Here is a 25,497-nt window from a genome sequence, read left to right on the forward strand (position 1 = left end):
GTAAGGAAAATGGACAAATTGAGCTTTCACGGGCCTGCTTGACATCTGCTTGCAGCATGCAGGTGCCTAGTCCTGCGCGGAGATCTAGATATTTTGGATTTAACATCTTCTGGCTTTAAAATAAAACATGAACTGAGTCCCATTTCATTGGTCAGACTAATTTCTTTTGTGTATTCATTTATTTCTACCTATTATACCATTATCTCTACATAGAGTTTCTGTACCACTAGATGTCAGTGCGTGTCCAGTCATTCTTTACGAGATCATGTAGCACAGTCCAGAGGAAGACTTCTGAGAAGAGAGTGAAGACTGCCTGGAATATTTCCCACTGGACAGTCAAGAGTCTATCCTTGTGTGAAATATGCAGAAAAGAAAAGAAATCACTTTCACATCTTAGTGAAGATACGTTTATTATATTTTACTTTAAAGAACCAAAAAAAAAAAAAAACACAATAGAATAACATTTAAACAAACTGTACATTTTATACATTTCATACTGAGTACAATGAACATCTGTGTCCCTCAACCACAAATGGATGCTTGTAGTATTCTGTATCGTTCCTAGATTTTAGTCCAAAAGGGGCTTCAATAATAAGTCTCATTTAAGTGCCTCTGGTGTAAATGAAAAAATCAGTATCCTGTATTTCCTAAATAATACTGTAGAAGAGCAGCCATTTAAAACCCCTGACACATGCAGAAGATCCACGAGGCAGAACATGCAGTTCTCAGTTCCTGTTCAAAGTGTCTCATGAAGCCTGATTCCTCTATCACAAAGGAGTAACAAAGGCAAACAAATCCAGAAAAAAACTAGACAATACACTGACAAACACGGCAAAACTAAATATTTCATTCTATGGTTTTCTACACTAGTAGCCAGTGGTGTATCGAGGTGGGGGGAATGAATTAAAGTTTGTGCATTGTCTCTTAATTGAAGACGTATTCAGATGTGTTGGAGCAGACTGGGGATTCAAAATGTTGTCTTTAACCTGCTGTCCTCACCAACTGTCCACTACAGCTGACTGTAAATAACTGCCATTGGGTTACCTCTTCTATGAAACAGTCTGAGGGATGCAGAGGGACCAGAACTTTTGGAGGACATTGGTAACTCTGAGTCCAGGCTGACGCTTCTTATGTCTCTGTGTACACAGAAGACATCTGGCTCAGGTTACGCTCAAAGCCGCCCACCTGAAAAAAGACACTCTCCTCTGGGCCAGGAGAGAACTGGCAACCTGAACCCTGGGTGTCCGGGACCAAGCTAAATCCTGAATAAGCAAGGAGTGAATATGCAAGATGAACCATGAGTTTCAACACAAGAAAGCAGAACCAAAAGCTGATTTGTCGACGATGCTCTTTTTATTGTTCTTGTACAGACCTAATTCAGGTTATTAGGCTTACCTGTGGAGGAGCTTGCCGAGCTGGTCATGTGAAACCCGTTGTGTTGGTGTGAACCGAAGCCTTGTGTCTCCCCTGCCAAATGAACGCTGCTGATAGACTGTTCCATTCTGTAATTGTCTCCAAAATGGAAGCAGCTCTGGAAGTTGCCCCTGTAATCTACAAAGAGAAACAAGAAACAGACAGGGCTTTTAGGAAAACTTTGTTTAACGGCTGAAAAATGCCAAATGCTTGTGATTGTTTTTTATTGAAGTGACTGTCATTGTGACACACTGCAGCACAGCACACGGTGCGCACAACGAAATGTTGACCCATCATCCTTAGTGAGCAGTGGGCAGCCATGACAGGGGCCAAGGGAGCAGTGTGTGGGGACGGATCAGGCAACCTTCTGACTAACTAGAGACTTAAAAAGGTTTTACTATCTGATGTATGCAGAAAAGATTATGATTATGAAGATTATGTCAGTTTCCCATTCATGAACTAAAAGATGTGTATATTCTAGAACTAAGCTTAATCCACGAACCAAAAACTGCCCATTCGTGATTTTCTGCATATATCAGATAATAAAGCTTTTTTTTCTAGCACAAACTAGAGTAAAATACAGTATAGAGTCTCTACATCAGGCCTGCCACCAACCTGACCCATTCTAGCGGTTTAATATGATGTCCATAAGAGTTCACTCCATTTGACTTTTATTGGTGATGGTGCCAAGGTGGGCTTTCATCATGCTTTGCCACATTTCTAAGTAACCTACATTTGTCAGTGACCTGATATTGATATATATATTTGATGAAAATGATGATGATGATGATTATTACTCATATGGTATATCAGTATTCTGCTGCCATTTTTTATAGACATTTTATCAAGGCCACGCCGTAACAGTAACCCTCAGGCTTTATTGCATTAAATAATTTTCTGAGCTGAAACTGCATTTAGATTTAGAAGAGGAAAAGAGCGTCTTTAAAGCCATGAAGCCAAAAGGTTAAGAATGTACATGAACATTCATTTATGCCTCATTTATCCCATTTACACCAGACCCCCACTGTGCATTTATTCCATTCCCTTAACATGTCATAACAGAATAAAATACATTTGTATCGGTCTTAATTGTCAGTTTTTGAAAAGAAGTCAATTAGAAAATCAACCTGTCCAATAAAAATGCATGTAATAAAGTGCAAGAGCGGACTGACCTTCACCTGCAGGCAGGTTGTGGAAGTGGGTGTAGGGCTTGTGGTGGGTGTAGAGCTGCTGCTGGTTGGCCGAGGAGCTCTGCTGCTTGTCCAGTGACGGTGGGGGGCTGGCAGCGCTCTTCATTGGGCTGATGCCAGGGGACAGGAGAGGACCGGACAAGCTGCACAGGAACAGGACATGTGAACATCTGCAGGTTCTCCGATGGTGCTACAGGATCTACAGAGTGATTTAGAGGTGGTCTGTAGGGGTCAACTGAGGATCTTCCCTTCACGTGGCATGTGATACAGGGAAACAAGCTGCTTTCTACATGCTTCCTGCTCCTCCTGAGAGTTTGTTTAATGGTTGAATTAGTTAATGTCATCTGCGGCAGAGACCCCTCTTGCCTTTGTTTATAATACTTTATCCATTAACCCCTCTTCATTATGTCAGAAAATAGCAAGGATGGTTTTGATCAGAGACATGACTGTACTTTTTGTGAAATGATCTTTTTTTTTCCTCCAGATGGTACGAATACATGCTACATAATAGAGGCTCATGGCCCGGGGGAAGTTACACTAGCTTCTTCATAAGCCTCAGTGCTGTGATTAAATCAATAAGGCTTTGTTAGCAGCATTAGATACAGCTGTCACAAGCTTCAGATATGCAAAGCTGCGCGGCTCTCCGCGTCGACCAGATAGCTCTGTGAAGTCCTCGGCCCATCCAGGGCTCTTGTCATTCATTTCACACAACAAAGGCTCACACTTTGCATTAAGCATACCACATTTCGGGGAAAATAGAAAACAAAAACAAACCGAATGAATTGCCCTTTTCAAGCGGAATTATGACAAACAGATGCTGGACTCAGCCATTAGGGGATGACTAAGGCAATAGAGAAACATGCAAGCAGCAGTGATTGGGTGTGGAGCGAGATTAAAAAATAACAGAGACAGGGAAATGGCATCTGTAATTAAATCTAAATTTATTGCAGAATTTCTACCCACATGTCCTGCTAGTATTCATGGTATACATTTGTACATCAGATACTTATCAGTGAAAATGTTTTATGCGTATTATGACACCTCACAATAGCCACGAATAAGAGTAGGCAATGAAGTTCCTGAAGTTTACAGACACGTCCTATCCCAGGTAAAAATTGTGTATTGAACAGATTATTTGGATTCAGAGCCTTGTCGAGTTAAAATATTGTCTCCCCTTATCATTACAGTATGTTGTTCCATATTTTTTTTCTTTGAGAAACCTCAGAACAAACATTTATAATACACAATATATAAATATAATATCAATCAATTACAGTTTTTTTTTCATTGGTTTGGTTCATTTCTTGAAACAGAAATTACATTCTAGACTTTGTTTACTGTCTGTAAGCTCAGCTGTAGGACTGTGTAGAACTATCAATTGTGTGGTCTGTATTGAAAGGTAGATTGTGTTTAAGCAGCACTTAGTGTTGTCGTCACTATCTTGTGCAGCTGGTCAATCACTGATAGTTTCGGGTTCCCTGAGGTGTAAATAAGGGGGCAGGACTTAGGGATTTATAGTGAAGGTCACTCCTTCACTATAGACTAAGTCTGTAGCGGTAAAGCAACAGCTGTCAAATCCAAACCTGCCATCTTTCCTTAATCCTCCTTTTCCATTTAGCCTGTTACTTCACAGGGGCAATGTGTCTGAAACCTATTCCAGTAACTATCTCTTACAGGCCTAGGAAAACGTACTCACGTTGCAGAGGCTCTGTTACAAACAATCTCATCTACCCCACCCTGTCATCTACTTTTCAAACAAGTGTGGTAGGTGGGCTCTGGAACTGTCTATCTGCTGTTAAAAAAGCTGACTTTACATTTACCACATGCCCTTATCCAGAGTGATTTACCTAGTTACAGGGACAGTCTCCCTGGAGCAACTTAAGGTTAAGTGTCTTGCTCAGTGACACAATGGTAGTAAGTGGGATTTGAACCTGGGTCTCCTGGTTCACAGGTGAGTGTCTTACCCACTAGGCTAAAACCACCCCTTTATTTCTGGCCTCACTACTCTCCCTAGACTTCCTGGCTCTAACAGAGACCTGGATATCCCCTCAGAACACAGCTACACCTGCTGCCCTCTCTTCTGCCTACACATTCTCCCACACTCCTAGAAAAACTGGAAGAGGAGGGGGTACTGGCCTTTTAATATCAAGAAATTGGTCCTTCACACCAATGCCTCTCACACATCTTAATATTTCTTCTTTCGAATTCCATGCAGTCTCAGTTTCTTCTCCAGTGAATATCCTTCTCATTGTCTTATATCGCCCTCCAGGGCCACTTGGGACCTTTATTGATGAATTGGATACTCTGCTCAGCATTTTCTCCTTAGTCACCCCCCTAACTCTCCTTGGTGACTTCAACCTTCCACTAGCCAAACTCCAATCATCCTCCTTCTCCACTCTTTTTCCTTGACCAACAGCAACATCTCTCCCACACACAAAGGAGGGAATGTCCTGGACCTGGTCTCCAGTCATCCTTCTCCAACGTCTTTCTTCCACTCCCCTTCACATCTCTGACCACCACTTCCTGACATTCACACTCACTCTACCTACAGGATTCACAACTATCCCCATCCAACATTCATTCGACACAACCTTCACACTGTCTCACATTCATCTGTATCTTCCTGCATTCTTCTCCTTACCACTAGAGACAGCCACTAACTCTTTCCTCAACTCACTTTCCCTTTCCATGGATCACCTCTGTCCTCTATCAACAAAACCCAAAAGGACTTCTCCCCCTGCACCCTGGCTCTCTGATACATTGCGCAGCGATCAAAGAGTACTTCGAGAGAAAATACAAGAAATCACAGCTTGACTCAGACCAGAATCTTCTATGCAAATTTTCCACTAACCTTACTACTGCTAAAACTGCTTTCTACAAGGCAAAACTGGAAGCCTCTGCCCACGACCCTCAAAAACTCCACAACATATTCTCATCTCTACTCAACCCTCCACTACCCCGTCCTCCCTAACTGCTGATGATTTTGCCAACTTCTTCACAGGGAAGACTGAAAAAATCTGTGAGACCTTCTCCACCACAAATCCTACTCTACCCTCTGAAAATTCTACAACTTCTCTAAATCAATTTTCCAAGCTCACATCTGATGAAATCATTCAGATTATATCTACAGGCAATCCAACCACCTGTCCAGTAGATCCAATCCCTTCCGCAATGCTCCAAAACATCATACCTGACCTCATCCCTTTCATTTCTTGTATCATAAACAGCTCAATCATATCTGGCCATGTACCATCTGCCTTTAAAACAGCCAGGGTTCTTCCAATCCTAAAGAAACCCACTGCTGATCCTACAGATATCAACAATTACCAACTAGTCTCTCTCCTCTCATTTATTTGTAAAATCCCTGAGTGATGTGTCTACAATCAGCTATCATTTCATCTGACACAGAACAACCTCCTGGATCCTTACCAGTTTGGCTTCAGAACAGCTCATTCTACTGAGACTGCCCTTTTGGTTATTTCTGAGAAGCTACATGTGGCCAGATTGGCAAAACTGTCATCGGGTCTTATTCTCCTCGACCCCTGTGCAGCATTTGACACAGTTAACCACAAGACTCTCGTCAATCCTGAAGAGGCTTGGAATTCTGGGCTCAGCATGGCTTCCTACCTTGATGAGCGATCTTACCAAGTGACTTGGAAAGGATCCACCTCTGGCTCACATAGACTCTCCACGGGTGTCCCTCAAGGCTCAGTGCTAGGTCCTCTCCTTTTCTCACTCTACACGAGATCACTTGGTGAGGTCATTTCCTCACATGGATTATCCTACCACTGCTATGCCGATGACACACAACTCATATTCTCTTTTCCTCCCTCTGATCTACATGCTGCTTCCAAAATCTTTGCATGTCTAACAGACATCTCATCTTGGATGGCAACCCATCACCTCAAAGTCAATTCCACCAAAACTGAACTAATATTCATTCCAGCAGATTCAATGTATAAAGATCAGGATCTTGCTATTTACCTGGACAACTCACAGCTCTCTCTTTCTACAACAGCATGCAACCTTGGAGTAACAATAGACAACCAACTCTACATCTCGACTCACATCAGCAGTCTTTCGTCCTCATGTAGATTCATTCTCTACAATATCAGACAAATCCTCCCTTATCTGTCAACACAGGCCACCAGATACACCAGATCTTTAGTAATCTCATGACTACAGTCATCAGTAACTCCCTTCTAGCTGGTCTACCTCTAGTTTCCATCCAACCTCTACAACTAATACAAAATGCAGCAGCACAACTGATCTTCAACCTTCCCAAAATCTCCCACACCACCCCCCTGCTACATTCCCTCCACTGGCTCCCAGTAGCTGCACGCATCAGATTCAAAATACTGATGTTGGCCTACAAAGCCAAACATGGAGTAGCACCATCCTACCTCACAGCCCTTATTATACCTCGCACTGCACCTCGTATACTCCAAGCCTCTAGTACTGCTCGCTTGGTCCCCCCATCGCTAAAGGTAAAAGGAAGACATTCATCTAGACTCTTCTCTGTCTTGGCCCCTCGGTGGTGGAATGAACTTCCCCTTGAAGTCAGAACAGCTCAGTCACTGAGTATTTTCAAAAGGCAGCTCAAGACCTTCCTCTTTAGAGAACATTTAGATTAACTTGTAAACTTGTGTACAGAATCTAAAACAACAGTGAATAAAAAGATTGTATTCATAGTTGGGGTTCCTAATGAACCAGAACTGATCATGGTAACTTGAAAGCACATTGTAAGTCTCTCTGGATAAGGGCATCTGCCAAATGCCTTAAATGTAAATGTAAATGTATATTCATAGAGCTTGACCAGGGCCAGTACCATTTGCAGTATGAACATGGAGGTAATTCACCAAGTACATGAAAAAGGAAGGAAGGAAAAAAAAGGAGGAAGAAGAAGGAGGAGGAGTGAGTATTTGTGGTGGTGGGATAGGGGGAAGAGGTCAAGGATGAAGACATCATGCTGTCCTGGATTAAATTTGGGTGATGTTATCAACCATCACCTCGCAATGGCACAGGCAGGTCGCCGAGTGCAGCCTAATGTGCCTCGGTCTACAGTCTCCTCCATCATCCAAACATTTCGCCGGGAAAACAAGTATATCACAAGTGTAATCAGTCAAAAATTGAATTATTGTATAGGAGACATTAGAGTAAACAGTACTGTACATAATTTAAAGCAAGACATGTATAAACTATGCTGGTGTGAGTGTAAAACAGCAATACAGTTACATTGATAACTCATTTTGTAACAAATACATGGGGCATACAGTACAAATTGTCATACCTTCTATGTCTAGGATTGGATGACAACGTTACATGGGTGGCAGAGGAAAAACTTCTAAATGAGCAACAAGAACAAGAGACCTGAACAAGAGACATTGCAAATAGTGCTATCACATTGAGACAGATCTGTGATGCAATCCTTCAAGATGTCATATTGTCTTGTCAAATGTCAACTCTATCAGTATCTCAGTACCTTTGCAGGTTTGGAACCAATGGAGTAGTGGCCAATAGCAGGCTATATTGAACTGTTGTGTATGACTCCTCAATGACTGATTAGATCTTTTTCCTCTATTGTAAAAATGGCATTAGAAGGGAATGAAACTAACCATCCAAGGATGCTCATATCTGGTTCTAGACCAGAGGTCCCTGCTCAATGCAACAGGGGATCAGTGTAGGGAATGGCTGAGACATTCGCACTGTTTCTTCCCCCACTGCATCACAAGGAAAAATATTTGTTGCAATGTGGATGAAAATCTATGGCCAAACAAAGAGCAGATCATGGAGGGCCAGGAGGTTGAGGATGGTGGCCAGGAGATGGAGGGTGATGACAGCAACCAGTGAAAGTGTTACTGTAGTTGTGAAACGTAATTTACTGTAGACAAGATATAATCTTGTTTTTTTGTATTTATGTTTTGTACAGAATACTGTATACATTTTTTGGGGGGGTGCAGTTCGGGTTGGGGGCTCCTCCTGAGGGGAAGGGGAAGGGGAAGGAAGCCCCCAAACTGGCACCAGGGATGTGAAGCTAGAGGGGCTGCATGTGGCCATAATGCACCAGCCTGGGGTGCAGTGAACAGAGGGTCCGGGACCACCTCCCCTTCGCGGTGCAGGGAGAGAAACTGCTCACACTGCCAGGGAGCCAGCCTAAGCGCACGGGGCGCCATGCAGGACCGCATCGGGGGCCAAGCCTATGGGACCAAGCCGCCATGCGGGACAATGTTAGGGAGGCAGCCTGAGAGACCGGGGCCACCATGCAGGACAATGCTGGGGAGCCAGCCTGAGGGACTGAGGCCACCATGTGGGACAATGTTGGGGTGCCAGCCTGAGGGACCAGGGACGTCATGCAGGACCACGTCGGGGACCGAGCCGCCATGCAGGACCATGTCAGGGGGCCAATCTGCTGATTGTACTGCTGGTGCTCCATGGATGTAGCCCTTGGAGGGGGGGCTCTGTCAGGATTGGCATCAGTTGGAAACATCACCTGGGGCCTGTTTAAGGCTTTTTAAAAGCTTATAAGCTTATAAGACTGCGTCGTACAGCATAAGGAAAGCGGTGAAGGAGGCAAAGCAGCGTTACAGGGAAATACTGGAGTCACAATTCGAACAGAGCGACTTTAGGAGCCTGTGGCAGGGACTAAGGACAATAACGGACTATAAAGCACCAACATCCGGTATGATGAACGAGGACGTGTCCATCATTGATATCCATCATTGTTCTGGTCCCAAAGAATCCCCATCGTGTCTCCGTCAACAACAACTACACTGTAACCCTCACCTCAGTAGTGCTGAAGATCTTTGAACGGCTGGATCATTTCTTCTTCATTACCAGACCCACTCGACCCACTACAGTTTGCCTACCGACCCAATCGAAGTACAGACGATGCCATCTCACATCTCCTCCACACAGCACTCACCCACCTGGACACTCGGAAGGGAAATTATGTTAAAATGCTTTTCATTGACTATAGTTCCGCATTTAACACAATAATCCCTTCCACACTCACCACCAAGCTGGAGCACCTGGGACTCAGCTCATCTATCTGTCAGTGGATCTCCAACTTCCTAACCGGGAGACCACAGGCAGTAAGGATGGGCGGACATGTCTCAGCCTCCATCACTCTGAGCACTGGAGCCCACCAGGGCTGTGTTTTGAGCCCCCTGCTGTACTCCCTGTACACATACAACTGTGCAGCCACTACAAACTCCACCACCATCATCAAGATGACACCGTCGTGGTGGGCGTGATCTCTGACAGCGACAAGGCGGCCTACCTGGAGGAGGTTGGAAATCTGGAGAATTGGTTCCAGAGGACCTGAACATCAGCAAGACTAAGGAGTTAATAGTGGACTTCAGTACCAAGAAGGAGAGGACCTACCAGACCCCTGTCATCAACAGGAGCCCAGTGGAGAGAGTGGACCGTTTCCGTTACCTCGGTGGACCTGTCATGGTCCTGTCACATCAACACCATGGTGGAAAAGGCCCGGCAGAGTCTCTACCACCTCAGACACCTGAGAGACTTTAGACTGCAATCAAAGGTGCTCAGGAACTTCTACTCCTGCACCATAGAGAGCATCCTGACAGGAAACATCTCAATCTGGTTCAGGATCAGCACCATGCAGTACAGGCGAGCCCTACAGAGGGTGGTTTGATCAGCCAAATGCATCGTCTTTACCAAGCTCCCTACCTTCAATCAGCCTACAGCAAATGGTGCTGGACCAGGGTCAGGAAGATAATGAAGGACCTCAGCCACCCCAACAATGGACTGTTCTCTCTGCTGCGATCAGGGAAGCGCTTTCGCTCCCTGAAGTCCAACACAGAGAGAATGAGGAGGAGCTTCTTCCCACAGGCTACATAGAACTCCAATACACTCCAGCACTTTCACTTTCAATCACTCTGGACTCTTTTTTTTTTTATCTTTATATATTGACTTTCACTCATTTGCACACGTTCACCCGACCTGTTACACATATTTTATGTTAAAGACATAAAAGTGTAATATTTGGTTTTACTTTTCTCCTGTACAGAAACCCGTACAGTATTTAAACTTTAGTTTTTATTTGTATAGTTTAGTTTAGTGCCTATATACATATAATTTTTTTCATTTATGATTGCACTATGGGGGGGGGGGGGGGGGGGGTCTGTGTGAAACATTATTTCAATACACTATATACTGTGTATTACTTTTGTACTGACAATAAACCAATCTTGAATCTTGAAGTCTGTGTGGAAAATACTTTGCTCAGTGGCACCTTGTCAGTCCAACATTCTTCTAATCACGGGACCACTTCTTCAGCTGCCTGGCCACCACGGTCCTTCTTACTGTAAAATAGTTTTTTTTCAGTTTCATACATAATTATATTCTGTTAGCTAGACTTCTTTCGCAGTGAAAAAAAAATCTAGCTATTTTGACTAGCAGTGCATACAGAATGCCAAAGGAACGCTGCATTTTGGGGGCACTGACTATTTACATGTGAAAGGAATTTAGTTTTGACATACGAGTAAACTGTTTTGGGAGAGATATGAGTTGCAGATATGGGAGAGATATGGCGTTGTGCTGCACCATCCAGGTAATTTTGGTAAAAGCACTAAGTGAATGCGAATGAGTCAAAGCAATTGAGAAATATCTTTGAGATTTTGATGGTACTGACTCTTTATATGGGAAAGGAATCTAGTTATGAAGCTTGTGTGAACACTTTTGGGAGAGATATGAACTTTTGCTAGTGAGCTCTAATGTTGTGCATAATGTGGTTATACTGTAATATATAACAATATAATTTCTGTTTCAAAAAATGAGAAAAAGAGAAGAAAACAGAAAAACTGTAAATCCATGTTTATGTACACAGCGCATTTTCACAATGTGCATTGCCACAAAGCACCTGACATCAGACTTGGGTTCAAGGCACCCAAACTGTGACGAGTAAGCCGTGATTGTGACATAGTGACATAAAGCGTGATGAGTAAGCCATGATAATGACATAGTGACATAAAGTGTGATGGGTAAGCCATCATCGTGACATAGTGACATAACATTTACATTTACAGCATTTGGCAGACACCCTTATCCAGAGCGACTTACAACGTGCTTTCAAGTTACCATCGATGAAGTGATCAATTCCGGTTCACTAGGACCCCAACCCCAAATACATCTTTTTATTCACTCTGTTGTAGATTATGTACACAAGTTTGACAACAAGAAGATTTTGGAAGCAGCATGTAGATCAGAGGGAGCAAAGGAGAAGAGGAGTTGTGTGTCGTCAGCATAGCAGTGGTAGGATAATCCATGTGAGGAAATGACCTCACCAAGTGATCTCGTGTAGAGGGAGAAAAGGAGAGGACCTAGCACCAAGCCTTGAGGGACACCAGTGGAGAGTCTATATGAGGTAGAGGTGGATCCTTTCCAAGTCACTTGGTAAGATCGCTCATCAAGGTAGGAAGCAAACCACTGCCATGCTGAGCCCTGAATTCCAAGCCTTCAGAATTGACAAGAGAGTCTTGTGGTAAAACTGTGATGAGTAAGCTGTGATTGTGACATAGTGCCATAAACTGTAATGGATAAGCAGTTATGAAGACATAGTGACTTAAAGCATGATAGGTATGCCCTGATAATGACAAAGTGACATAAACTACAATGGGTTAGCTGTTATAGAGACATAGTGACATAAAGCATGATTGGTAAGCCATGATAGTGACAAAGTGACATAAACTGCAATGGGTAATCCATGATAGTGACATTGTGACATAAATTGTGATGAGTAAGCCGTGATTGTGACAAAGTGACATAAACTGTAATGGGTAAGCCACTATAGAGACAGTGACATTAATATGATGGGTAAGCCATGATAGTGACAAAGTGAAATAAACTGTGATGGGTAAGTCGTGATAGTGACAGTGAAATGAACTGTGATGGGTAAGTCATGATAGTGACATAGTGAGCTAAACCATGATGGTAGGCTGTGATAGTGACATAAACCGTGATGGGTAAGTCATGATAGTGACATAGTGACATAAACCATGATGAAGCCCCCTTTCCACATTCTTGGCCGGAATGCATGGCCCACTATTCTTCATGCCCCTAAGAGCATCTAAATGTTTTGCTCAGCCATGAACATGGCACATCCGGATTTTAGGTCTGCCTCTCAGATTGAATTTTTACTTACTGAGATTTTTTTAAATCAGGTAACAGATATTGCACCAGATTTTTCTCACTGCACTGCACTCAACACTGTGTAACACTCTGCCAGTTTTTAGCTTATCTTGGTTCAAGGCCAATTCAGACATTGGAACAGGTGAATATTTAATATGACAAGCCAGCTACATGAATGTGGGTCTTGAAACTAAAGCTGTACATCAAATTAGGTAATAATTAAAATATGTATTCTGCTTTTGTAAGGCTTTGGCTTTTATGATTTAATTTACAAAAAGCCTTATCTCATCATTAAACTACGACAAAATAATAATGACTTCTTGGCCTTAAGCAATGTGTCTTCACATACAAGCCACAGGAGCAAAAAGGTTGCAGCAATGTTGTCACTGCATTCGGACGAACGGTCACAGTGCTGGCGCTGGCCCATGTTGCCAGTGAGCGTGGATAATTCCGGCCCCGGCGCGCGCCCATGTGTTTCTGTGGAGAGCGCGCTCCCCAGGGAGCTGCTGTCAGCACAAACTCAGGAAACAGTTATACTGTTCATATTTTTACAAGCAGCCTCTATGTGCAGCTAAAGTGAATCATGAGATAATCACTGCCAGCTGCCTCACGCTCAGGCCCAAGGAATGAGGGGAATTTTTCATATGGATTATAAACCATGCTCCCCCCGCGCCACCGCCATAGACATATGCTCATCACCCTCACACTTTACAAGCTCCATCCAGCTCAACCAACAAGGCCTTTTCAGGCCCGACTCCCCCTACAACGGTATGACTAATGACCCCAGGGGGCTGAGACATGGGAAACACCATGAGGAACAGTCAGGCACGAGACATAGCCAGCCCTCGATGAACCACAATCAGAGCAACAAATACCAGCTGTCATGTCGGCTCACAAATTCGAAATTTCTTTGGTTCATTCCTGTATTTTTTTAATGACAACATGCAGTCAGGCTGGCAGGTTTATCCAAGCCCCAGCATGACAACATATGAATGAACTGTTTTGAGAACTCCATCTAGATCAGTGGTTCTCAAACTTGTCATGATGATAAAAACAGGCCAAATTAACTAGATTACACATCATATTAACTGTACTACACGGAAGATATTAGGAATAATAACTATATCGAATACTAACAACAATCTCAGAGGCTCCTGGTCTACCACTAGGGGGGAGAACCTGCACCACAGTTTAAGATCCCAGGATCTGGATGGTCTGTGGAACAGAGGCTACTATATCAGGAATTAAGGCAAGAAAGCTAATTATTGTGCTATAAATATGTATATGCCATATTGTTGCCGTACATGTCTTTCCAATAATGGGTTTTTGAAGAGAAGTTTTCAATAAAGAACCTGAAAGTTCAACCACAGCTGACATGATATCAGCATTGGCAATTCACCACAATCACTGCCACTGAGGTCTTACCCAGCAGGATTAGAGGATGAGGTGGCTGGAGGAGAAACAGAACAATGCCTTGGACCAAGATTCATGAAGATGGGAGCTTTGGACCTCATTCATCTTCTTTCACCTGTCTGGGGCAGCCCGCTTGGGACCCTGCATCCTGCGCCTGTCTCTCAGGCCTCTGCTAAACCCCTGTGATGGATCGCAGGAGCTGGATTGGCACTGGACAGTGGGAACGTTCCTGTTTCTGTTTAGTGGTCTAAAGCCGCTCCTGAGAGATGGGCTTCGTTCCTGTAGTCCTCAGGCCCATATCTAAACTGTCCTGAAGCTGCCGCAGACTTCAAAAGCTCCAACTTTAGTCTCCCCGGGAAATTGAGGACTTACAGACTGAGTAGATATGGACTCATCAAAAAGAAACATCTGAATATTATTGCAACAAATTTGTGTTGATTTTTAAAATGTTTTTTTTACATTTTCAGCATTTATCAGACGCCCTTATCCAGAGCGACTTACAATCAGTAGTTACAGGGACAGTCCCCCTGGAGCAACTTAGGGTTAAGTGTCTTGCTCAGGGACACAATGGTAGTAAGTGGGATTCGAACCCAGGTCTTCTGGTTCTTCTGGAGGCGAGTGTGTTACCCACTAGGCTACTACCTAGTTTTTTTAATGCATTTTGTCAGTAGAGAAATGTGGTCACTTTCTTGAAGTACAGTGAATGTTGCACCTCCAAAGAGAATGGCAAACAAACACTAATATTCTCTATATAATAATATAATAAATAATAAGTCGAGCAATATCAGTAACAAAAAAAGAGCGTTTGGTGAGCTGACATGAACGTCGCACGATTATTTCAAAGATTTGTGTGAGTATTGCAAAAGGCATTTGGCCAGCTGGATCATATGTGCTTCCATCCACCTTGAGTCAGGATGAGCATACAGTATATCCTTCATTCCATGTACTGCACCCTCTGAGAGTTTAATCCTCAATACGGACTGTACACACTGCACAGTGTGCAAAAAAAAAAAAAAAATCTATATTTTCACTGGCATATTTCTATATTAGCTTCAAAAATGACACGCATATTTACAAAGTAAAATGAGTCTAAATGGCAGGCTGCAGCCAGTGTAAACACATTTAGCAGTGAGGTCAGAGGCGGTTTCACCAGAGCTGGGCTAGTTAGATAATTTTGTCAAAATGTTTAATGTCCCGCTAAACCATTTGGGAAAAACAGCTGCGGCGCTCATATTGACTTTGGCTGACGGCAGCGCACTCAACGCTTTAGACGCGCAAATTGAATGCCAATGCGAGTCGACAGTTCATACCTAACTTGTTAAAGGTCCTGGCAGCAGTATCTACAAGATTAGTCGACGAGTTACATATATACAAATCTGTACCTTTTCATCAGACATCTCGAGTCATAAAACCTGAACGCTCGTCGAAACGCTACGTAATCAGAGGCCAGAAGCGGATTTGTTTTGGGTGGGCGAACTGAAAAACTGTCCGTCACTGTCCTGCTTCCAAAATGTCATTTTGACCTTGGATCGTGGTCAACTACAGTAACGTGAGTGTCCTCTAGGCTGTGGCGTTACCCTTTTCAGGCTTCGTTCTGCTCCAATTGTCTGTCCACATCTAAGCCCAGCGGCTAATTTTTTGCAGTTTCACTTAATGCATTTTTAAAAAAAGCACTGGAAAATCATACCGCCTTCCAGAAACATCTAAAATTATTGTACATGACGACTCAGCAGCTGCTCCAGCAGGTCTCAAGGTATCCAAAGTGTTTGTGCTGGAGCTCTGCACTGTGCCATTGCTCTACTTTCTATAACAACCAATTCTGCCAGTTTTAACCCTTCAGGACAAGACCTATTCAGCCAGGAAAAGCTGAACATTTAAGATGATTGAATGCATTTTCCATCCGGCCCTATCATGGTTTTCAGCATTACATTCTTCACCACATACAACCTGCTGATGACACATGGGCTCCGCAGTTCCGTTGAGTTCGTTCTTTGGGGAGCGTTTAATAGAAAACACACCTTCATCCAACAAACTGCTGTGATCTGAATGAAAGTGAACACAAGCCACAGAGAGGGCTAAAAACAGAATCCATAATCCGACACACACAGGACACAGATCCTTGTCTGTGAATCAGCAGGGTCTTCTACATGCTGCAGCTAAACGCGAAAACATGTGCTGTTCAGGGTAAAAATACTCCACACTGTAATAAAGTGGCATGAGGTTAAACTGTGTAGGCTTGATAAATATCCTGGGGTTCACCACAGAGCCTATAGCAATGTGTAAGTTGAAATGAGGATGTAAATGAGGCCTGCAGTTAAAACAAATGGACTCCGTAACCTAGAAACTGAGCAGAAAACCTGTTAAAAGCATGTATTGTGAAAACTATTATTCTGCTTGAGAGAAAGAGAAAGAGATACATAGCTTTTTTTTATAGAAAAGTTGCCAAAAAACAACACCCACAATAAGCCACAGCCTGTGTGGACCGTTTTTTAAAAAATATATAAAATCCCACTCCGGTTAGTCCCCGAACTCAACATTCACAGGCTGTTTGTGACAAACTGAATAAATCAGTGCAGATCCCTGTCCTCAGAAAGTACGATAGTGGAGCCAAATATGAGTCAGCATCTTCCTGTCATCTACAGTGTCAGCTGAGCCCAGAGAGAGGAGCGGGGCTGACCAGCTCGAGTTTAAAGAAGGGTCATCCCAGACTGACCTCATCCAGGACTCTTCACACATATCTATCCTGAGGATTTGGGATCTTCGCAACGCTCTTTGCGCCTTTCTTTTAAACAAGAACAGCTTTTCAGCTTACAGCTGATGTCTTCTCGTACCCTACTCCTAAAGCTCACTTATCAGTATGTGACTATGGCGGGACGGCATCGCTACTCACGCCTCGCGTGCGCCCTCCATGCTGGACATCGGGGACAGGTGGTGGGGGCTTCCCATGTCACGGTCCAGGCGGGGCTGCCTGGGGGGTAGGTCGGGGCCAGGAGAGAGCATCTCCACCGTGGCTCCGGGATGCGGCGTGCTGGAGCCAGCAAACAGGCCTGAAAGACAAACAAGGCTAATGCACAAAATGTGCCTGATAAACCCAAGGAGTCCTCCGTCCCTCTTGTCGCACGTTGACCAAATTAGATGAACCAACCCCCCCTCTATCGAACCCAGACCAATTTTCATGGCAACAGGCGGTTGTTTTGACACTGCAGATCCAATCATAGGCCTTTTGGGAAATTGCTGCTTTGTGCATAGTTCACGCTGCACGCTGAATGGTTTCAATTGGTCATTGGCATTTTCTATTAACATGTCCTGCATTCTAGATTCGACTGTTTAATGGAAAAACGGCAAAACAAAACAAGCTATGGGCCACACGATACCTTCCCACTGGTTTCCGATGCTCCGAGAGCACGTAATGGCTAAAGCAGCATCGGTTGCGTTTGGCTTTGATCTCAGCATTGCAGCACCGTAGATTAAGGCGCCATAAAAAGTCGGCGCCAAGTGAAAACGACAGTTGAATGCGCCATAAAGCGGTAACTACTCTGCCTTACCTTCTCGTCTTGCTCAGAGGCTACAAACCCGTCTGTGGTCTGTAAATCAGCCCTTCTGAATCTGTACTGTGATTTCTTTTCCAGTGTCCGGCGGGAACGTGGCGTGCCGACTATACAGTGCCGTTTTTTTTTCCCCAGCAGTCCCCCCTCCGACTGCTCTCGGATAAAAACAGGGCCTATAAGATATCTCTCCGAAATGGTTACAAGCTTGATTCATTACGCCCAAATCATCAGTCAGGGCCCTTAAGTGGTTTCCCCTTTAGCCCCGACATCTGCTACTGTAGCAGAGGCTCGACATGAAATGGCGAGCAGGGGAGGTTCACCGGGGCGGTCACAGGCGATCAATGGCACGGGATCTCCGCTCGAAAGAAAGTGGGAATTTGCTGTCGAGAATCTCACACCGAGTTTCTAGAGTGGGACAGTGGCCTTCTTCAAAGTACGTCTAACAGGCGCGTTAACTGGTTTTGCAGCCAACTGTGTGGAAACAGAAACAGGAGAAAACTCTCTAATGGGAAATTGCGCTAATGGGGGCCGATTCTCCTACCCGTGCTTAGTTCTCTCCACCCAGCGTTCCTTCGGGCTCAAAGCCATTTGCACACCGACGCAGCGGCGATCTTTTTCTGAAGACAGCCAGCGATAGAACTCCAGCCAAGGAGCTTTTAAATCTCTTTCTCCCTCGCCCCCGACAATTAGAGATAAGCGAAGCTTTCGCAGCGAGGGGTGTTTGTTTAGAGTGTCGCCATTCCTTCAGCGGATTCGCTCGCTTCCCCAGAATCTTCAAATGGCTCCAACGAAATAACAAATTCAGCATGATGTCAAGTGTCGGTTGTGAAGCAACGCCAGCGTTTCGAAACACAGACTACTTGAAGATGGGCAGCATTTGCGAGAGTGGATGATAATTCGGTATACTGGCGCTTGCACAACCACCGAGAGGTGGTATCATGAGGGAATTCGCAGCGAGTACGGACTGATCGCTGCAGATGTTGGACTCCAACCATTACATATGTTCCTCATAATCAGGCCACTTCTTGTCTTCTCCGTATCCATTACAGTGTTTTTGGAGCTCACGTTAATCTTGTAAGCATTAAAGTATACGCTTTAGGTTGGGGCTACAAGAGCTCCTGTGGGAGAAGATTGTAGATTTCAAAAATAAAACCAAAAAATCAATCGCACGTAAACAACATAGCCGGCCACCTTTCAAAGCCGCTGAGTGCTGAGTGTGGGTCCACGGTGAAATATTATCTCAGCGCCGTGACTGACAGCTGGAAATCAATACCGGGCGGGTGCCAGACGGGCTTCCGTGTCAAATGTGAAAGTTTAGCTGCAATTAAAAATACATTGGGCGTGCCAGTCGGTTAGCTAGATTAGTGTGTGACCTCAAGCTGCCCGACCTGTGAACATGTCCTGTCCCAGTCCGGCGGTGTGGCCGTCCTTCCCGTTGAGAGAGTGCTGAGAGGGCGCAGGGCCATGGAGGTGCTGGCCGGACAGACAGTCGGTCAGAATGTCTGTTTCCAGGTGGGGGCATGGCCTCAGCTGTCAATCACACACAACCCTGCATCAGCACAATGAAATGTAATAGCATAGTAGAGAGCCTTAGTTGGAACATTTTGTACACTGCAGCCCAGAGGTTTTGTCCCACCCTTGGATTCTTTAAAAGCACATAAAAAATTTTTATTACAAGAAAGCATTAAAAACACATCTCTGTGAGTTTAAACAAACTAAAGAAGATCTGGATTAAAGACTGATGCTTAATGCGACTCCATACAGGCCCACATAAGACCCAACCTCAGTCTTTAATAAATATAGAAGTCCCATCTGCCCGTGGCCATCCATCTCCTGGCATCTTCAACACTCTACGTGGTTTTTCTCATGTGTGAATGCTGCTGTGCTGAAGAACGTTCCTCAAGGACAACCTGACAGCTCCATCATCTGCACTGCCTTGCATGGGTGGGGTTTCCAAATTCATGACTTCAGACAACAAACATGATGTCCATAAAAAATGAAGTGCGTGTTGTGATGTTTTTGGCTTTTTGTCTGTAGTAAAATATAATGTGCAAGCACCTTCCTTTACCCTATTAGCAGGAGAAGCACTTAGCGCTGTTGTGTGAGGGTTTGTTTGACGTTTGTCCACAACATCTGGTCACAGGGCATCGTGCTCTACAGCTTATTAACAATGGTACAACATGCACACATGTTTCCATTTACAGTGCCGAGCAAAGGAAACATCTAGTCCAGCGCAACAATGAGCCCATTCTCCCTCTATTTACAGCCTTTAATAAATAATGCCGGCTTGACCATGTTCACGCCGAAATGCCATCAAACCTGAGGAACCCAAATAAACCCAACTGGAACCAGCGGACAACCATCTGCACTACCTAACGGTTCTGGTGGCCTGATTTCAGATCAATGATTGCAGCCAATGAAAGAGCCATGATTTTATAAAAAAGTTGAATTACTGCAGGGCTGCAGTCGCAGGTACAATGTTAAAGGCCAAATAACGATTCATTCGACAAGGTGGGAAGATATTTAACTAGTAATATCAGATATTGATAATCTGCCATCAAGTCTGTTAGATATAACAATTGCAACTAATTGTATTATATTTAAACATATTTATACCAGCCTTGATTTTTATGAATGCTTACCTTCCTACGCACCTGTTGCTCTTTTGCAGAGTGGATTTTGACGTGTTTCCGGAGGGAACTTGGATCTGTGTAGCGTTTGGTGCATCCTGGTATCTGACATGCATACGGCTTCTGGAAGATTGCAATAAATATTATTATTATTATTGGTATTATATTTTTATAATCCCCTTTTCGACTGGATGATGAAAACACATTTTGTGTCCTTGAAATTTCGCAAACATCATCACAAAACAGTGAAGAAATGTACAGAGATCTAAAGACAACTCAGAAGGTATTTTTTGAGGAACACATGAGTTAAGGTGTGAATGAAACAACAGACAAAGCAAGAAAGACAGAATCCTACCTTCATGCTGAGAGTTGATACAGAGGTTTAAGAAAAAAACAGAAGCAGAAACAGCCATTAATTGTTTGAAAAATCATCAGTTCACCCCACCACCTCGCCCCCCACATGCTCTGGGTTGTGGAGTGCATGCAAAATGGGAGCATAGAAAACACAAATCACATGCAAATGTAAATCTTTGCTCAAATTTGTAATGTTGGCGTGGATTTAAAAAATGTTCTTCTTACAAAAAGAGTGAAAAGATGCCTTCATTACCCATATGTTAAGTTTTGCTTTGTATGTGCACAGTTATTAAAGTGAAATTGGATCCAGCAACTTTTTCAGGCCTGTTCTCGAAAGGACTGTTTTTACAGGGCTACTAATTTCTCTGCTTTACTTGCTTTCCTCAGCAATGCAATACGATCCTCATCTAAATATGGGGCGATGGTGAAACAGGGGAACATTTTCAAACATTTACGATAGTCTTTTCTGTCCAATAACATAATCAGAACAGTTGCCCTTCTTATGTCTGTGCCTTTCTCAGTCATTTGGAAATGACCAGTGACGGAATCTCATTGGCTGCATCAGTGCAATACAGGTGGCAATGTTGGAAGGCTGCTATAAAGCAGATCTCCATGGGAACAGTTATGTGTGGAGTGAATTGTGGCAGAATCAGGCTTCCCTCTCCTCCAGTTGCCAGAGGCACAAGCCATGGTAACTCCACCCACTGTCACCAAAGCAGCGGCCTGCTTCCCTCATACCGCCAACATGTCAAAGAAACACAACTAAAAGCATTTCGACAGGCATTTAAAAAGCACTCAGTAAATGAGGCGAGTCCGAAATAACACCTCAACCCTGGCAGATGGAGTCGGGGTTGGGCAAGCAAGGGCCAAGGTGACATGAAGCAGGCCGACTGAGTGACCGGCCGGGGTGGGGCCGTGCTGCTTACAGTGTCCAGGTGTGTGCGCTGGTGTTTGGCTCTATCGCTGGAGTTGCTGAAGGCCTTCTGGCAGCCGGGATGCTGACACAGGTACGGCTTCTCCCCCGTATGGCTCCGCAAGTGAATCTTCAGGTTCTCCAGACGTGAAAAGGCCTTGTTGCAGCCTTCGAACTGAAACAGAGCACAGACAGAAACTTGAAGAACTTCAGAGGTGCCGTCGGAGTCTTAAGCTCCTTAATATTAATAACTCGACACAGACTCAACTGGGAACCATGTGACAGTGTGAAGTAACAAGAGTGAGGCCATGGACCATAAACTTCACTTTTATGTAGCTTCCCCAGCAGTAAACATCCATTAAATTTGCATTTCACTCATACAATGGCTTTTAAATGCCAAATGGCTTTTTATTGTGAGCAGTAGAAGGCCAGTTGGATAGTGTGTGTGTGTGTGTGTGTGTGTGTGTGTGTGTGTGTAAGTGTGTGTGTGCTGAGCTGAGCTGAGACAATATTCTCACATATTACAGGGGAGTATGTAGAATCCAGCTCATTTTTACCAAATGCCTTTAGAATGCATGTGCTGCAATATACTGTATATTAAAAATCTGCTTTGTATGCTCAAATGCATTATGAATAATATTCATGTTGACATTTTATTAATGTTTGCTCCGCATCATCACGAAACTACTGCAACCCAGAACTACTGCAAGAAAATAAATAAATAACACTCAGCGGCTGTTTTAAACAAATATTTCAAATATGTATTTTATATGCATCTGAACAAATATTTTCTGTACTGTAATGGAACACATTTATGGCAACATATTCAGCATTCTGTCATCTCAGTATTTAGAATACATGAGAATTTCTGCTTCTAATCAGCCAGCCCAGTGGGCAGGAACTAAACACCGGCATAGACTCTTACTTTCTGAACCTGAACTCTGCACCTCTGCAGCTCAGTTATAATGCATGAAAGCCACAGGGTCCACTTTCACTCTCCCTATTTAAAGTGCAACCCAGATGCTTTTCGCCTAATGGCCCCCATCATCCCGAACCTATAAAAGACGAGTGCGTCGCTGCCACGCTACCAGCTATATTTAGTGTAACGTATCTCTCGCAAGACAGCCTCTGCTCCATAGTAGCGCTGGAGCAGCCACAGCAGACTGACATCAATACGGTTACTAAGCCCAGTTGAGATGGGCCACAACAATGACAGCCTTTGGCCACGAAGCATCACACTTCAGCCCCTTCCTGTACAATTACTTACCTGTTACCCAATCCCTGGACTCCGCCCACCTCTCTCATCATCTAATCGGGAGCCAATCAGGGCTGTGAGGGAGTGGCCCCAGCTGACTGAAAGCTGCCACGGAGGAGCTTCTATCTTTTGTCTCCTGACCTTTACCTGAAGCCCCTGCTTCCCCAGAGCTCGGGTTACGCTGAAGGAGAGAGGAGCTATTCTTCAGCCCGACACTCAATGCCCGCATATAGCTGCCGCCATTCATTTGAAGGCTCTCTGTTGACACCAGCTCACTCACAATATTGAGCGAAGTTCAGCCTGCTATGCTAGAGGCACAGTATGGTTTTTAATGCGTGAACTTTTAACCACTTAACACCACTCAGCACCACAGACAGCTCCACACTGCTATTTAATATGATTCTGGTAGTACATATCAATAATGCATTAAGTACATGGAATATATGGGTGAAAGATATGGGTGTCTGGACCTGCTAACAGGTTTTTGATATGATAGAAACATCTATCATATCAAACACAGAACCCTGAGATGTTAAGATGTGTCTGTATACCCATATCTGCTAACAATATACTTTGTGATGCATCGTATTAATAACAGGCAGTTGTATTAAATAATAAATAAAAAAAAAAATATATATATATATATAATACATATGTATAACACGTGAATCACCCAAGGTCCTCGCTATGTAAAAAAACATGAGTGTGAACTATATACAGCTATGCCATATAATGTGATGGATCAGGTCTGAGCTGCAGGGCTTGAAAAACACAGCGCGTGTCAGACTTTACAGCTCAGCATATTATTTTAAAGGCTGAAAAATAAAATGCGGAGAGCTGAGAAAACAGGAGGACTTTAATGGAGGCCATCCATAATATCGAAGTTGGGCTACATGTGAGAGTCGTACCATGCTGACTCCATGCTGGGCTGCAAATGGGAGTTTTCAAAACACAAAAATTATAAATGTGCCAAAAGGTATGTACGTACGGCCAGGGGCAATAATCATGTTGTTATGACTTTCTATAGCGTGATACAAATTTGGGGTAAAATTCAATTTAGGAACCCATGGAGAAAAATATCAGCAATCACGTACGGCCCCATTATGTCCGCACATACTGTATAAGGCATTGTGGGACAGAACAAACACAGCGTTCACTCAGAACCTCGGCCAGGTTCGAGCCGTGCGCTGCACACTGTTCCCCTGGCCTGCAGACACGGAGCACCGACCAAGGTAAACACTGCTGACACCCTACAAGCATCCAAATATTCATCAAGGTCAAGGCTTTTCAAACCGAACCTTTCAATAATTTAATAACAACAAGTATTAATGTCATGTTAAAAAAAGGATAAAAAAAAAAAAGATTTCGAAATATTTGTCAAATTAGTTTTTAAATATGTATTTCATTTTTTATGTACTATTACAGTAAGTTAGAAATATCTGTGGTACAAAAATATTATTATTAAATTAATGATTTTTTTATTTGCATATTTATTTATGTATCTGTTTATTTATTCATTTCCATGTTTTAATGAATTTCAACAAATGCAGCCATGACCCTCTTCAAGCTGTTTTCTGGTCATTCCACTGGTCAGTTAATTCACAAACTGACAGACACTCTGGTTGCAACACACTATTTACTAATCAAATGAGTTTGATCCTTTTCTGACTTCTCTGTTATAACAGCCGGTGGTGACATTAGAAGGTGACATTACCAACCTGCTGCTGCATCATTATCCAGCAGTTAAAACCTGGTCCTGTCCAGAAAACACAGTGTAAAAAAGGCCAGATGAAGGCTAAATGACAGCAAGAATATAACCAGTGAGTCTTCCTCAGATGGGAAATGGACACTGGACAGCTCCACATTCTGGCCAGCACATGTATATTATTTATGAAAACAGTTTAGATGCTAATGACATTAATTGCTTTAAACATGTTTTCCTTTCCTCTCTGAACGACCTGCAGAAGGTAAACTGGATGATAAACCACACCAGAGGAGACGCTGTGGGCCGATGTGACACCACCAAGTTCTGGAAGGGGCCTTCAGGCTTCCTGCAAACACTGGCGTGACAGTCCAGCTTGACGTGGCTGCTGGGCCCGCAGACTGGATCACAACAGTCAGATTATGGCCCACAGAGGCGTGGTGCAGGGCCGTGATGTTTTCATGGGAAATGAGTTGTGACTGGGCCGGTGAGCTTTGACAGTTTTTGGTGGCTAAATGGCCTCAGTGTAGAGCTGTGAAAACAGCTCATTACTGCCCCTCGAGCCACGAGCGTGCCGAACAAACCAGCCATTATCAGGAGACGCTCGGAAAAGCTCCGTTCATACCGGCTGCTGACATCTCCAACAGGTTTCTGATGGACAGCCTGGCACAGCAGAGGGATGGGAGAAGGAGGAGCATTCCCAAGTCCCCAGCCCAGTCCGGGTCACTCAGGAAGCCTCTGTTCAATGTCCGGAATTTGGGAATTACGCCAAGGCCAAGGTCTGCACATGCCTTTGAAATCACACTTATTCCATTATATGTTAATATTCCCAGGCCCAGTTGCCCCATCAACACCCCCGGGGGCTGGGGGCCGGAAGGGAACCACAATGTTAAGTTGCTAATGAGTATTAACTACATTATTACTCTA

General features: G+C 43.8%; 1 protein-coding gene across 2 annotated transcripts in view; it reads right to left on the bottom strand.

Moving 5' to 3' along the window:
• Positions 1-524: 524 nt before the first annotated feature.
• The window catches only part of glis1b (GLIS family zinc finger 1b), a 61,592-nt gene continuing 36,619 nt past the window's right edge, over positions 525-25,497 (bottom strand). Inside the window, exons 5-11 of one of the 2 annotated variants that reach the window (XM_029001172.1) lie at positions 21,627-21,788; positions 20,371-20,469; positions 19,105-19,246; positions 17,059-17,215; positions 2,586-2,746; positions 1,396-1,551; positions 525-1,262 (exon numbers count right to left, since the gene is read on the bottom strand). In XM_029001172.1, the coding sequence (XP_028857005.1) occupies positions 1,129-1,262; positions 1,396-1,551; positions 2,586-2,746; positions 17,059-17,215; positions 19,105-19,246; positions 20,371-20,469; positions 21,627-21,788 (1,011 nt within the window). In that variant the 3' untranslated portion in view covers positions 525-1,128. Of the gene's footprint in view, positions 1,263-1,395; positions 1,552-2,585; positions 2,747-17,058; positions 17,216-19,104; positions 19,247-20,358; positions 20,470-21,626; positions 21,789-25,497 lie in introns of both variants that reach the window. The other variant, XM_029001171.1, reaches the window with a different exon arrangement.

Source organism: Denticeps clupeoides, chromosome 13 (genome assembly GCF_900700375.1).
Source record: "Denticeps clupeoides chromosome 13, fDenClu1.1, whole genome shotgun sequence".
NCBI classification, from domain to species: Eukaryota; Metazoa; Chordata; class Actinopteri; order Clupeiformes; family Denticipitidae; genus Denticeps; species Denticeps clupeoides.